At 39.4% G+C, this 16,121-nt stretch overlaps 1 protein-coding gene across 3 annotated transcripts in view; it reads right to left on the bottom strand.

The window, feature by feature from the left end:
- cadm2b (cell adhesion molecule 2b) overlaps window positions 1-16,121 on the bottom strand; it is a 177,198-nt gene that overhangs the window by 22,926 nt on the left and 138,151 nt on the right. For all 3 annotated transcript variants that reach the window (XM_044032445.1, XM_044032446.1, XM_044032447.1), the window contains 2 exons: window positions 6,444-6,596; window positions 5,249-5,386 (listed from right to left, as the gene is read on the bottom strand). In XM_044032445.1, coding sequence (XP_043888380.1) covers window positions 5,249-5,386; window positions 6,444-6,596 — 291 coding nt within the window. The remainder of the gene's footprint in view (window positions 1-5,248; window positions 5,387-6,443; window positions 6,597-16,121) is intronic.

Genomic DNA, 16,121 nt, shown 5'->3' with positions numbered 1-16,121 from the left:
AGAAGCTCAAAGTAGCAAGTGGTTGTGATGTCCCCCATAAGAATCTGCATCCACTTTTTGGACCCAAAACTAGTGATTGAGACCATTAAATCCTCAAGTAAAATGTTTACTTGTTGTCATGTTTTATTTTTCTTCATAGTTATCAAACCTTGCTTTATTTTGAAATTCTCCCTACATTCTCTCATCGCAGACACACTTCCAGTTCTTGCTCAGGTCCTGTCCCGCCCCCCCCACCTGTGATTGACAGACACACCCTAACTACTCACACCTGCTGCTTGTTAACTCACCTCCTCAGTTGTATATAAGCCCAGTTCAGAGTCCACTCTCTGGCAGCTTGTCCTGTCAGTTTATTGCGACCCTTTCAGCAATTTCCTAGTGTCATAGTGCTCATGTGTATGAACATTGTTTTGGGTTTAAGACTCTGTAGCCTTGTCCTGTTGCCATGTTTGGCCTTGTGTGTCTCATGTCCTGCATCTGTCCGTCATTATTATACTGACGTTATAAATCAAGTGAGAAGTAGGTTCATTTTTTGATAGACTGCAATTCAAATGGAGCTCAGTATTTTCTTATTTCCTGGTTTCAGAAGGGTCCGTGTTACAAACACAAACCAGTGGGACCAAATTATTTTTAGTTTTTTTTGTGGTAAATTTGTTTCAATGTTTTGTTTTCCCAATGATCGGGGGGATATAGCAGTCTAAATGTTGTTGTTGTGCTGGATTAAGGAAGTTATGTTCATGCCTAATTTAATAATAAAAAAAAAACTTTTTGTCTGCTCCTTTTCAAACATGCACTATGTAGTATTTAATTTGTTATCTGAATATGGTGTAAGTTGAAGAAATGCATTTATTAAGAATCTGTCTGACTGTGGCAGCATGACTCAAAAAGTAAATGGCAGATTTTTATGAACTTTTCCTGATATGTAGGTCATGGCCCAAGGGAGAAATGATTACATGTTGGTGGTGATCCAGATTTTCTTTTTTTTTTTAAATCAATCAGTTACCTTGAAAGATGGGGAGTGATTGATGCTGTGGAAAAACTGAGCGACCTTGGCAGAGGTTTGTGCTCTCTGTGTACTTTCTCTAGTTTCTAAATTAGCCAGGATTTATGTCTATGTAGATCTCATGTAGTACTGCCATGAACATCTGATATTTAAATGTTTATTTTTGCCTATTTTTTTACACATTTTTGGTGAGCAACATTTTTTTCCCTTAGTCAAAATCTATGTGACTCCTCCAGCCTCCTGGCTATGTCCCTGATAAATATATAAGCCAGTTTATATTTGCAGCGAGAGTGCATGGATTTCTTTTCCTTCCATAGATTACAATTTGAATCCTTGCTGTCATTCAGTGACACAAGTCATTTGTATGGCTCTATACGGCGCAGACAAATTGTTTGACACTGGATGACAGTTGCATTTTCAGGTTTGTAATGCTGTGTGCTTCTAATATAAATTGTTGGAAAACAAATCATCAGAGCATAAAACAAATATGACATGTTTTCGCTATAACACCTGCTGTCGTCTCGGAGCTTTGTAGACCGGTCCCCCAATGGGGATAGATTTGATTGACAGCAGACACTGGCGGCAATGATCCACCGCACAGGAACCCATGGCAAAACATGCTGCTCGCAGCACATTCTCTCTCAACAGAAAGCTTTAAAAGCGGTACCAACAAAAGACGTGGATCCCGAGCACTGATTGACATCCCTCCTATTTGGAACTTTGACATTGAAATGAGGATTTTTTTTTAAGTCAAGCCTTCCAGTCTCCGCTTTGTTCTTCATCTCTCTTTGACTTGGAGACGCATCACACCACGTCTGTTCACCCACGCGTCTTAATAAAACCCACTGGAAAAAACTAATAAAAGAATATCTGAATACAAGACACCAGATATGGTGTACATGATCTTTCGTCTAGAGATGTGTAATTCTCCCCTGCCACATATCAGTCATTTCATACATCTATAAATGCACGGAACGCCTTGTCTAACTCATAATTGCACAACTATCCAACAAGTCGCTTCAAACTTGGCAGGTGACTCGCTTATTTGGATACGAAATACAAGACACATAATTGTAGGGAATCTTTCTTTTTTTTTTTAGATTTTTATGTTATGTGTTTGCCGAGTTGGAAATGGAATATTGGTGATAGAATTTTATTGCTATTATATTTATATATAAATAATAATATATATTATTATTGATATAGTCACAAAATGGAAGTTGGGAACTTGTTTTCATCACCTTGAACTTCATTTAATTATATTGTTTTGGCTTCAAGGTCCAGTGTGTCACATTTAGATGGGGTTCATTGGCTGAAAATGAATATACTTCTCATAAATACTTAAAAAGTAATTCTTTTGTAACCTTAGAATAAGCCTTTATGTGTACTTTAGACAATGGCCTTGCTTTATGAATATTCAGAGTGTGGCCACAAGGTTGGTGTAGTGGTTAGCACTCTTGCCTTTGCAGCAAGATGTCATGATCTGTCACTTCCGTTAAGTGTCTTGTTTTGTTTCTCCCTTCATGTTCCATGTCTTGTCTTCCTGTTTTATTTTGAAATCACTCACCCTTGTCTCTGTTTCAGGTTCCTGTCTACCCCGCCCCCTTCCTTGACTGCGTGCACCTGATCCCTGATTGTGTCTACTACACCTGCATCCTATCACTCCCTAATCAAGAACTGCTTATATTCCCCTCTGTGTCTTGTCTCGTAGCTCAAGTTCTAGCACTCTTTTTCACAGCCATAGTCTTGCCCTCTTGTGTTTTTGAACCTTGCCTGCCTTTTTTGACCTTGCCTTTTTGCCTGGCGCTTTTGTGCCTGGAATTAAACTCTGTTACTGACTGATTTGTGTTCTGAGTCCTGCATTTGAGTCCCTTGTTCTGCTCAGCCGTAGTTCATGACAGAAGAAGACCAGGGTTTGAGGCCCGGTTGGAACAAGGGTCTTTCTGCATGGAGTTTGCATGTTCTCCTCACGTGTGTGGCTTTTCTCCGGCTTCCTCCCACAGTCCAAAAACATGCAATATGGGGACAAGATAATTTGGACACTCTAAATTGACCTTAGGTGTGAGAGTGAATGGTTGTTTGTCTCTATATGTGGCCTACAACTTCTGGAGCTTTTTAAATGCGCACGTCCCCATATGTTAAAGTTACCAAATTCTGAGCTCTTAAGTTCTATTTTAAAATCCGTCGAAATTCTCGAGGCAGAAAAATTGATAAACTCGGAGCCTCTCGAGATGGACGGCAAGTGTGGTTGTGATGCCGCGTGTCATCTATCCACTGGCCTTTCAGGAATCTACGTGCATGTCATTTCAACAGGAAAACTTCATATCGCAGCCCCTCGCCCATCAATCATCATGCCATGTCTGGCAGACACAGACAGAACCACCAAGAAAAAGCTCCCTGGTGCAAATCTTCAATAAAGAGGAACTGTCACACCGAGTCTTCGCAGCAGCATCCATTACATTAAAGAGCTCCCCACAATTTACCATTGCCATCAAACTCAGGAAAAACATCCTCTTCCTATATATATATATATATATATATATATATATATATATATATATATATATATATATATACACACTGTATGTGTGTGTATACATTTTTAATTGTTGCCTTTTTTGTAAAAGCAGAAATAAGATGGTAATAAAAGCTATAAAAATATGAAGTGCAGACCTTTGGATGGTTTTTAAAAAAGAAAAAAGACATAAGGATGGTGGGAGCTTGTGTGGAAAACAGTGAGAAATAAACTGCCGCTTCTGTGTGTTCCACACATGTTTCATTGCACCGTCTGCTGCCTAATGCCTTCTTTCTATCTATAATTTTTATCAATCTCTGTGAAGTTAAGCGTGAGGCCTTCCTGAGTTTGTATTCCTGGGGTTACTTGTATCCTCCTTGGCTCGTGTGATGGATCTAACCGTTGCTCTACGGCAACAAAAAAAATAAATAAATGAAGCACTCAGTTAGATCCACCCTGAGACTGATGGTTACATGGCTGACAAGAACGAATGGGAAGCCCGGCGAGACCATTTTGTCACATGAAAACAGCACCAAGGTCTGTGTAGGATTTCTATATAAATGAAAAATGGCTTCTTACCAAAATATAGATTTCCCATTCTGACACACACCGCATTTAATCGGTTTGATATTGAGTCAATTACACGAAATGTTTAATCAATGCAAGTTTTTAAACATTTTCTTTATAATCCTCAAAATTATTTCATTTTGACTTATGGTTTTAGTTTTGTAATTCAACATCTTTTCGACTGTTAATTAAAGTAAATTAAATTTGACATTCAATTTTTTTTGGGACAACCATCTTTAGCTTTGAAGACAGAAAGCAGTAGTTGGTACATTTTCAAACATAAGAGGGACGTGGTATAAATAAGAACTGTATTGTACTGTTGTTCACTTACAGCATAAATGTGCCCAGCCATGGAAAAAAAACAGGAACAAGTCTCTCGAGGGGCATCTTGAGTTATTTACAGATTCTGAAAGTGTGATTTCTAAGCTTTCCAACAAGGTCGGACACATGGAAATGGAAATATATGAAAATATTTACACCTTCTGGGGAACAAAGTGACCGTATCATCACTTTTACATAGTCCAACCCCCTCCTGGTCTATAGCTGTCAGTGACATCCAATATCTGTTAGCCACAGGATAGAAATCATTGCAGTAATTTGAACCATGGAATATGAATATAAAGTTCATAAAAATGAAACACAAGAAAGGTAATATACTTAAGGGTTAGAAGGATCAAAGATAGATAAATATTTAAAATATCAAATAAAATATTTCATGTGTTGATGTTTGGGAACATCACAAAATAGCATTACAATAAAGCAGAGTTATACACTTAGACAAATATATCTAAGTTTAGTTTTTAAACACTTAAATGTACCTTTTATTATGTTTTTTTTCTTTCCTATAAATTGCATTTTTCTTATGTTCCTAATAATCTATAACTAAACAATATATCCTTTATCATAGCGTCAAGCAATGAGAGGCACTCGTGAAATGTGGGTGGGCCGTGGCACAGTCCAGTGATATTTTGAACAGCTTCCAGCAACAGCAGCAACGTTGGCCAGACAAACCATGGCACCGTTAGAGCCTGGCCGGTGGAACAATGCTCGAGTACGGGCTCAAAGGAACACAGAGACTGAATGATTTGACACTAATGATGTCTCCAATAGGGTGCAAGTGGTAACCGAGGACACAGAGCTCTGTGAAATCCACGCCACACACTTACCGTGGACCTCCTTGTCATTTCGGAACCACCGGATGATGGCAGCTGGTTTGCTGCCTGACGTGGTGCACGTCAGCGTGATCACGTCCCCCTCCATGGCCGGCTTGGTGAATCCTGTGATCTCCGGCCGTCCTGGCACTCCTGCGGCGCATGGAATGGCAATAACAAACGAGACAAGTGAATCTACATAATCATGCACGGGAATTGAGAAATTACCAAGTGACTGACACATCCTCTGTGTTCCCCCGACGATGAATAGAGATTCCCTGATTGACAGAATTCACTTTGAGAAAGCCGTGCCTTCTTATCTCAGTGACATGAAACAATAAACATATGCTGCATATTTCTTTTTTTTCCAGGTGAGAGAAAACTAATTGGAAGACAATCATCAGAAACCCTAACAACACAGGAAGGCTACAAAGATGACACTGGCTTAAAATGAACAAGGAAAAAAAAAGACATGTTTCAGTCTGTGGTAGTGAGTAACTTATAACTAGATATAGAGTTCACAGGATGCTGATTAAGACTACATCAGCCACACACGGATATATGTGCTGAGATCTTGTATCTTGTGACTGATTAGATTTACGTCAAGACAGATGGAGGCAACGGCAAACATTGCTCAAATATAGATGACTGCAAACAGGTTGGAGTAGAATTGAAAACAGGAAAAAAAAAAAAAAGCACCAATAAAAAGTTTCAGAATTAAATGAATTCTACTGCTCAATATCCAAGTCTTTCAGCAGCTTGATCTTGTCCTCCTGCCATCTCCGGTCTGAGAACTTTGCATGACAAAGCCTGTTTTCTGGGACGAAACATAAAAATGTTCCTTGTTTCTGTTTAGAAGACCAAACAGAGGCACACAACAGATCACTGAAGGTTGTAACCCATAATGTCTTAACATTGATGAAGGTCATTATTATTTATTGTAGCACAATATTGTGCATGTACGAAAAGTATAAATAAATGTCAGAGAAACAAATATAGTGTAATCTATTATTCTAGAAGAGGAAAAAAAGGTATAGTACAAGTATAATACAAAAATGTTGTTTTCCTACAAACTAAGAATTGCCTGGCAACCAATAGGCAACAGACCACTGTATAATTCAAACATGCAGGTATTTCATGCTGTCAGAATGTGACGAATTAGCCACCAGTAATTGGCCTGTGGAGACTGGGCCAAAATGGACCTACTCACCCAGAACAGTGAGAAAGGCCTTGGTGGTCTTGACAGGCATGGTGAAGAGCGAGCAGGTGTACTGGCCCTCATCTGACAGGCTGACGTCACCGATTCTGATGGTGAGCTCCTGCCACGAGGCTCGCACCAGCTCGATTCTGTGGTCTCTCAGAGCTGCGGAAGAGAAGGAACAGGGGCACAGAGAATCACATAAAGCACTGCACACAAATAGGACAAGGGATTCATTAATGGGTAAATTCAGTGTTGGCAGTTTATTTGCAGCAGGGTCCATGTGTAATCCAGACGACCTTTACCAGAACAAGGCCAAATACACTGTACTTTCATTTACTTCAAATTGTTGTCAAACGCAGCAAACACCATATCTGAGGCCAATGGTGTGAAGCGCCTTTCCTTAAATTTGCATTCTGCGCTGACAGTCTTATTTACAGTCAGTGAGAATACAGAAGGTATCAGGCAGGTGCACCAGAGCGTGGCAGCACAAAAAAGCTTAACGTCCAAGATTACAATATTTATTAAGGTACATTTCACATTTCAGGCACTGATTTAAATTCACTAACAGTTTTAGCAAATGGCTGAGCCTGTGACATTTCTCACCTTGAACACTGATACCACATAGATGTAGCAATAATAACACTTTTATTCATCGGCACCCTTTAGAACATCCAAGGTCTCCTTGGAAGGCAGAGCTAACTATATAGATTAGAGCAATGAAACAATATATTACACAAATGAACAACTTGACAATGGTCAAAGTGATTATGTCAGTTTGAAGATGTGTTGTGATGCAAGATTTCAAAGTTATGTTTTCATAATTTATGATTTGAGGCGAACATGACAATAAAGATATGTTTCATAAACACGCAGCACACTTTGCTGTATATTGAACCTTGATTATATTTGTTAGATGTGGATTTGTCAAAGAGTAACACTGGGATAATTAATCCAAGAGTACAATGGCAATAGTTGACTTACAAATGCCAAATAACAGTAACATTAAGTTCTATCAGCAATAATCAAAATAAAGAGCCTCCCATGTTATTGCAAATGATCAAATCCATGTTATTCAGATCCTGAATATGTGTGGTTTCCAGTACTTTTGCATTTCTGTATGAGCTCTGGTTTTCTTTCACCTGTATTTTGATTTTTAAGAGGATTATTTTATTGTCGAGTTCATAGTATTCCACAAAATCTAGCCTTTGTAATTAGTGTCATGTCGTGCTGAGCCCGTCTTTTTGCTTTGTGCGTTTTTGTTTTTTTCATGTAATTCAGTCATCTTCCTTAATCTTATGCTTGTAATGTTACACGGAATTGTGGATTTATTGTATCGTTTAAGCCTGAGGTGTAAAGCTGCTGCTGGTCCTACTAAACCTAAACCAAAACCAAAAACTAAACATTAAACTAAACTAAACCCAGGTTTACAGCCCTCATGCAAAGTAGTTCTACCCGTAATGAAACAGAAGCTGCTACAGCTTCACTACAAATTAACCACTATTACTCATTGAGCTTAGAATTATAATTTCTAATTGCTCATTCAGATGTGACGCTCACTCACAAGTCTGGGAGAAGAAAAAAAATCATCTGTCATCTCTTATACCATTTTAAATTCAGAATCACCTGTTCTTACAAGCAGCCGATCAAAGAGGGCTGGAAGTAAAGTCTTCATCGAGCAAATTAAACTTTCTTAATATAGTCCCTTTAGGCCTGGCCTACTCTCTCCCTGGACACTCTTTCATATCAGGTAATTTGAACTGTATTGGATTGTACCACCAAGGCAAAAATGCAGCTGAAGTAGGTGCATATGAGTATTTAATTAACTCGGTCAATGTAAAGTGCTGTCCAATCAGATAAAGAGGACATCTCTAAGAAAACCGTTAATCACTGGCTCTATTTCCATTTGATTTTAAAGATAAACATACACCGCTGACACATGTGATACACAATTAAATTAGATTTGCTGAAATGGTTATTAGATTTACACAGATGGAGGTCATTATAAGAAATGCTGTTCTTCGGCTTCAATTAAACCGTAACATTTGATCATTATCGTATAATAACACACATGCTAAAAAGGGGTTGAAAAAAACATAGAGATTGGCTCTAAAGATATCGATGGCCCCAAGAAGTTTCTTATTTGAGACTCTCTTTTTTTTTAATTTAAGTGTAGTGTAAATAAAAAACAAACAAAAACCATTACATTTTAATAACAAGCTGTGCCAGCTTATTATGTGCTATGGGGCTTAATACAAACATTCAATAGTCCTCCTGTAGCAAGGCACATCCTGAAACAAAGCTGTCTGATGTTCTTTGTAGTTAAGCATCCTCACTACAGAGCCTGAAAATGCCCAGAGGCTCAGGCAGAAAACTGCAAACGCTTTGGTGGATGGATGCGTTGGAGAGGTGATGAGGTCTAAGCAAACACTGTACAGGAACTCACAAGATATTAAAGTGCGGGCTGAGAGGATTAAAGCTTTGGACAAGATGATACACTGTACTTCCTCTGGCCCACATTCCTCTATCTCTGCAGACGGACAAAGACAGGAAGAAACAGGCTTTTCTTCTTCTTAACCCCTGATTCCTCGAAGCACAAACACCTCTGAGATTCTGTTAAATGCCGTGACTGTTTATTAAAAAGGAGTCTTTTAAAGCCTTATCCGCATGGAAACACAACTTTCTATACACAATCTTTTTTTGTTTTGTTCCTAAAGTTTTCCATAAACACTTCATTGTTTCAAGAAATGGCTTCATACAAACGGAATCCCCCCAAACCACTGTATTGTACTTGCTGTAGTATATATTATAGGTCTATATGAGGTGCTGTAACTCTGCCACAGAATATACCAAAAACAGACGTGCAGCATGTGCATAAATCCAGTATTTGTTCCAGGGTGTGACATCTAATGGCGGCAAATTGTAACAGAGTTCTCTTAAGCTCACCCCTCCCTTTACCATGTGCTTCAGTAAAAAAACACTCACTGTCATTTTATTCAAACTAAATTCATACAGGTAATCCCATTGGGAAACCAGAGACCTGATATAACAACATTTGCAGGTAGACTTAATACAGTACATCCAGTCAAAGTGCTGATTAAAAGCAATCTGATCAATCTAATTTAAGATAGAACACGTTCAACCCAGTTGCAGTTGAACTGTGTTGACTGTTGCAGTTGCCGAAATGCCACAGCAACAGTGTTTCATGAAAATAAACAATTGTATCACTGGCATAAAAATGAAAAGATGCATCAGAACTATTCTGACCCACATTGTTAACATGCATTGTAAAGGGAATGGGCCCGAAAACTGAGCCTTGTTGCACACCTTTGGTAACATTTAAGTAGCTGGATGAGAGTCCACTGAGCTGCACCCATTGCTAACAACTGGAAGGATAATCCAAACCAGCCTGATGATAGCCTGGTACAAAAAGTCTATGCCTTCGTTTAACTGATAAGTCAAGTTTATGTGGGCACTTCTTTAATTTCTCCCTAACATTCTGTGCATGATATACCCATGTCAGAGCACAGATGTGGTTCACTGGCCTCCAACCAAGAAAAACACCAAGATGGCACTGACCAAATTGTAAAACTAGAGCGACAGTTCACCCAGCAGCAGGTATCATGGTGGTGGGTTGCTACTTACATCCATGTTGTCAGAGTTTGTCAAAGACAGACAATACAGTAGATAAATGTTGCCGAGAGCCTTTTTTTTTCTTGGCTGCAAACTTGTGCAAGAGTCTATTGAAACTAAGTTGAAATGAAACTGAAGACAGCTGCTGAAAATACCAACTTCAAAAGGCCTTTTAGCACTGTCTGATTCTCAATTGATGTAGAGTATCACTTTAATTACCAAACGGTGGCCAAATACAATACAGTGCGCTGAGAAGTTCAAGTGACATTTTAAGTACCCAATTGTCTGCGCCACATTTTATCTGTTGAATAATATCTTATTAGTATCAGAACGCAGCTAAATCTAAATGTCAGTAACTGAAATAATGATTCCAATATTTTTTTTGAAGTATAGGCTGAGAAACGACTTCCAGTTACACAAAAGAACAACCTGAATGATGTCGTTTTGGTAGACAGCCAGTTGTGCTAGAAAGTGTGTGGGTCAATGACATATTGATGGAATGAGATGTACAAAGGTTTGAATAACCCAAAGACAAGTGTTATCTATTACTCAAACAGCACATGGCCAGAAAACCATACTACTAGAATCCAATCCAACCCAGAGGCCCAGAGTGTGGGCAGATCCGTCACAATCAGACCAAAATGCCAGTGGCTGACAAAGCTTTTTTCCAGGTGCTTTAGGAAATCAATGTGATGAAAAGGTTCATTTCCCCTAAACCCTAGATAGGTCCTGCGCTGTTCATTCTGCTTAGGAGGAAGCATAAATCTGCACAGTGACCTTGTGCATGCTACAGCCTTGCAGCATGGCAGCTTAATGTGCAGTACATCTCATGTGATGGAGGCCTTACCAAGGCTGTCTCAAATCAGTAAAACTGACACCCAGTTCCCCCTCAGGGCAAAGGATACTGTTGCTACAGACCTTTGATGCAAAGTAATGTTTGCTTTGTTTCCCCGTCAGTCTTTTGCTCTACTGACCATGTCAGTGCAAGACCAAGTTGAGGTCTCCTGAGAAAACTCTTGTTTGTGAGAGTCAGTTTTAACAACCCGGGTCAATTTTGCTGAAAGTTATCCGAATGCACTGTGTCCAGAACTCTGCAGTTTCATAAAAGTAGTTTAAATCACATATACTGAGTGGAAAAACGGACCAAAACACACAAAAATGATCAACAGACGTGTCTGCATTTCACTGCACTGCTAATAGCAGAAATGGTAGACTAGAGCAGTTGTGTGTGGACCGCTGAGGGAGCCACAGCACACTTTGTCTTAGTGCTAAAAGCAACGATTACGACAATAATAGATGGGAAGCAGCGATGCAACACTTTTTCATCACACTTTTTTATCTGGCTTGATGCTTTTTATTTACACTGCATGTCATACATTCTCCTCCTTTTGTGGTCACATGGAATATCACACCGCCTACATTTTATCTCACCGATCCAACTCGTGGTATTTGCTTTCGTTACATTTTTCATACAAATGAATGGTAACCCAATTTATGACATGGTGCATTGTTCTGTTTTAATCGAGTTACCATCTGCAATATCAATGACCTCAGACTCATCACTTCCTCACATGTAACCAGAATTTGTAATCCAAAAGCATCAAATATCCCCTGACAGTCCAGCTAGAGGAGGAGATTTTTACATCATTCCATTAGTTTTGGAAACAAGCCGATGGCTCCTGGGTTCAGCCAAATTGTGTTACATCCGTAATACTGAGTGTCACAATTTGGCCATTTTGTATGGCCTGTACCACTTTGAGCCAGTCCTGGAATGTGAAAGCACTAGCTGTCCTTCAGCGAGAACACAGGCCCCCACACTCTCCAGCCAGGGGCTCCACTCTTTGCAATTAGAGTGTGTTTGCTGCTGGCTGTGCTCGCTCAGCGACTGTGTGGGCAATTCTGGACACATTCCAGGGCTAGTGGTGCAGGCAGGGGGCTCTTTCCCACCACACATGTGGCCGCAATTAAGAGAAGGAAAGGGCCTTGTTCCAAAGGGCCATTGTTGCTGCCTGCACTCTTAGAGATCCCACAGAGCAGATGCTCCTCAAATTGGACTCGTTTTCAGTGCTTGAAGGAGGACAGGAGAGAAGAAGGAATTCTCCCAGCAGCTATGCTATGTCCTCTTTTCATGTGGTAAATAATGAGACTGAATATATTTTTGTCCATCCATTTTTCAGCCCACTGACATGAGCCTGGTTGTACACTGTGGGGACTCTTTTTTTTTTTTTCCTTTGAGTCGTCGTTTTTCTACGTGAATTCTCTCAATATATTTATTTTTTCTTTGTTAATAACTAAAGCCAGTGCTGTTGGGGTTACATAATTCTCTTTGGCTTGCACTTTGCCTGCCAGGATTTGTAAGGATACTGTATTTTACAGTACAACACAAATGCTCTTTCGACAGTTCGACGCGGGTGGGTGTCAAATATGAACCGAAATGTCCTTCTTTATTCATGGAGAGCTAATGCATGTGTAGCACAGAGTTTAGTTCAGGATAAGAACAACTGAAGATGAAGGTAACGCAGTACACTCAAAACACAATTAGTCCTCAAAGAGAGATATTAACTATGGCCATAAGACTAGATGGATAGATATAAACATAATATTTTTATTGTTCTTTTGTTGTTGTTTTCTTTTTATCTTACATCTTCAATCAATAATAATTAATGAGTAAACCAAACTAAATTTGCTGATATTTCCCAAGATTTGTATGTGGAAAAGCAGCCCCTGTCACATCATTTAATTAAATATTTATATACAGTAGACTACATGCATTTTCATATTGTTTTATTTCAAATATTTTCTCCTGTGGCATATTATGCATATATGCATGTACATACTGTATAATACTACCATTGCCACTAATAATAGCAAGTGTCCATTACACCCTCTTAAAAAAGACCCAGCATCCGCTGTTGTGTGTTTACTAGAATGGATGTTGAAATGTGCTTCGGCAGTGCTCACTTCAGTAATTGCATCCTTTGTAATTATCCTTCATTCTCTCGAGCTAATGAATGTTTTAATGCTTGCATTAGAGCATTCATTTGGCCCATAACAGCATTTTGATTACTACAAGCCACTTTAGATCAATTTCGCTTTGTGACCTTTCTGATCCAGGCTGAATGCCCCAATTAAATGTCATGAATGATGAACCACGGACTTGTGAGAGATGAAATCGAGACGAAGAAAAATGAAAGACTATAATTTGCCACAGTATGTATGTATGTCTATACCAGGTCCAGGTAGCCCCCACCCCCTCGCTGCTGTGAGCACATACTGCTGATCAAATGAGCAATTTGTTATCTGTCTCCGACATGCAACTTGCAGTAGTTCCCCATTAACTGCATTATTCATATTCACCATATCTGACAAAAGATTCAGCTTCGATCCTGCAATGCCTCCAGAAATGTCATTACCATTCTCCACAGCATCCCCACTCAGGTGTTATCCTTTTTTTTTTTCCCCAACAGAAACTTAAAGTGAAGCAAATCATAATGAAGACAGCAAAGGACGGCTCTGCTCTCATTTGTCTTGCTCTGTAAAGATAATTTATAACACCAGCAACTTATAAAAAGGGATAATTCTACAGGAGACATATGGTCTAAATTGATTTCTTCATCATGATAGCCCACCACAGAGGTACTCACTCCAGCGGTATACCTGTTAATTGGCCTCATGTATGAATTATGTGTTGGCCTGACTATTAAGGCGATCTATCTCTGTAGTCGGCAGCTCTGTGGCAGCCATTCATATAGGTACACGCATGTGGCCATAGTGTGGTATGAATCCTCTGAGGTCAGTGGCAACAATCAACCATGACTGAGATATACATAATGGATGAGAAGGAGCGCACCATAGAGCCAGCTGGCTTGATGTAAGAGGAAGGCTGTATTTAGCTGTAGACAAATGTGCAAAGACAGTTCAACCCCATATGGATGTGGCAAGGTTAACGCTCTCTTTGAGCTCCATGAGGTTTGACTAAGCATGCGATGGCAGGGGAAGAGATAGAGGTCCTTTGTATTGTTTACATTATCACCAATGATACATTGAGCTACTGAGCTGTGACCACTCTGTTCCAACCACAGCACTTGTCACCCTTTCATGACTGTGAAGCTGCATTCAAAAACTGAATGGGTCACAGTTTGCAGCAATGCAGTGCCAGAGAATGTTGTACCTGAGTAGGGCTACTGACTAATTATGTACACTACCGTTCAAAAGTTTGGGGTCACCCAAACAATTTTGTGTTTTCCATGAAAAGTCACACTTATTCACCACCATATGTTGTGAAATGAATAGAAAATAGAGTCAAGACATTGACAAGGTTAGAAATAATGATTTGTATTTGAAATACGATTTTTTTCCCATCAAACTTTGCTTTCGTCAAAGAATCCTCCATATGCAGCAATTACAGCATTGCAGACCTTTGGCATTCTAGCTGTTAATTTGTTGAGGTAATCTGGAGAAATTGCACCCCACGCTTCCAGAAGCAGCTCCCACAAGTTGGATTGGTTGGATGGGCACTTCTTGCGTACCATACGGTCAAGCTGCTCCCACAACAGCTCAATGGGGTTCAGATCTGGTGACTGCGCTGGCCACTCCATTACCGATAGAATACCAGCTGCCTGCTTCTGCTCTAAATAGTTCTTGCACAATTTGGAGGTGTGTTTAGGGTCATTGTCCTGTTGTAGGATGAAATTGGCTCCAATAAAGCGCTGTCCACTGGGTATGGCATGGCGTTGCAAAATGGAGTGATAGCCTTACTTATTCAGAATCCCTTTTACCCTGTACAAATCTCCCACCTTACCAGCACCAAAGCAACCCCAGACCATCACATTACCTCCACCATGCTTAACAGATGGTGTCAGGCATTCTTTCAGCATCTTTTCATTTGTTCTGCGTCTCACAAACATTCTTCTTTGTGATCCAAACACCTCAAACTTGGATTCATCTGTCCACAACACTTTTTTCCAGTCTTCCTCTATCCAATGTCTGTGTTCTTTTGCCCATCTTAATCTTTTTCTTTTATTGGCCAGTCTCAGATATGGCTTTTTCTTTGCCACTCTGCCCTGAAGCCCAGAATCCCGCAGCCGCCTCTTCACTGTAGATGTTGACACTGGTGTTTTGCGGGTACTATTTAATGAAGATGCCAGTTGGGGACCTGTGAGGCGTCTGTTTCTCAAACTAGAGACTCTAATGTACTTATTCTTCTTGCTCAGTTGTGCAATGCGGCCTCCCACTTCTTTTTCTACTCTGGTTAGAGCCTGTTTGTGCTGTCCTCTGAAGGGAGTAGTACACATCGTTGTAGGAAATCTTCAATTTCTTAGCAATTTCTCGCATGGAATAGCCTTCATTTCTAAGAACAACAACAGACTGTCGAGTTTCAGACGGAAGTTCTCTTTTTCTGGCCATTTTGAGCGTTTAATTGACCCCACAAATGTGATGCTCCAGAAACTCAATCTGCTCAAAGGAAGGTCAGTTTTGTAGCTTCTGTAACAAGCTAAACTGTTTTCAGATGTCCGAACATGATTGCACAAGGGTTTTCTAATCATCAATTAGCCTTCTAAGCCAATGAGCAAACACATTGTACCATTAGAACACTGGAGTGATAGTTGCTGGAAATGGGCCTCTATACACCTATGTAGATATTGCACCAAAAAACAGACATTTGCAGCTGGAATAGTCATTTACCACATTAGCAATGTAAAGAGTGTATTTCTTTAAAGTTAAGACTACTTTAAAGTTATCTTCATTGAAAAGTACAGTGCTTTTCCTTCAAAAATAAGGACATTTCAATGTGACCCCAAACTTTTGAACGGTAGTGTATGTGTCCAATATTTTTAATAATATGTTACTTTATTATTTATATATTATATTTATTATAAATATAATTATATTCAATAATATAATTATATTTATTTTTTTATCTGATTATATTCCATTTTGAAATTGACTGCTGTCCACCTTTGACTGCTGTTATTACAAGCACATTTCCCTAGTGTGGGATCAATAAAATCTAATCTAATCATCTGCTTCATGTTGAATTTAGATTACTAGGTCATT

Source organism: Solea senegalensis, linkage group LG8 (genome assembly GCF_019176455.1).
Source record: "Solea senegalensis isolate Sse05_10M linkage group LG8, IFAPA_SoseM_1, whole genome shotgun sequence".
NCBI classification, from domain to species: domain Eukaryota; kingdom Metazoa; phylum Chordata; class Actinopteri; order Pleuronectiformes; family Soleidae; genus Solea; species Solea senegalensis.
This window is presented reverse-complemented; position numbering and strand designations above follow the sequence as displayed.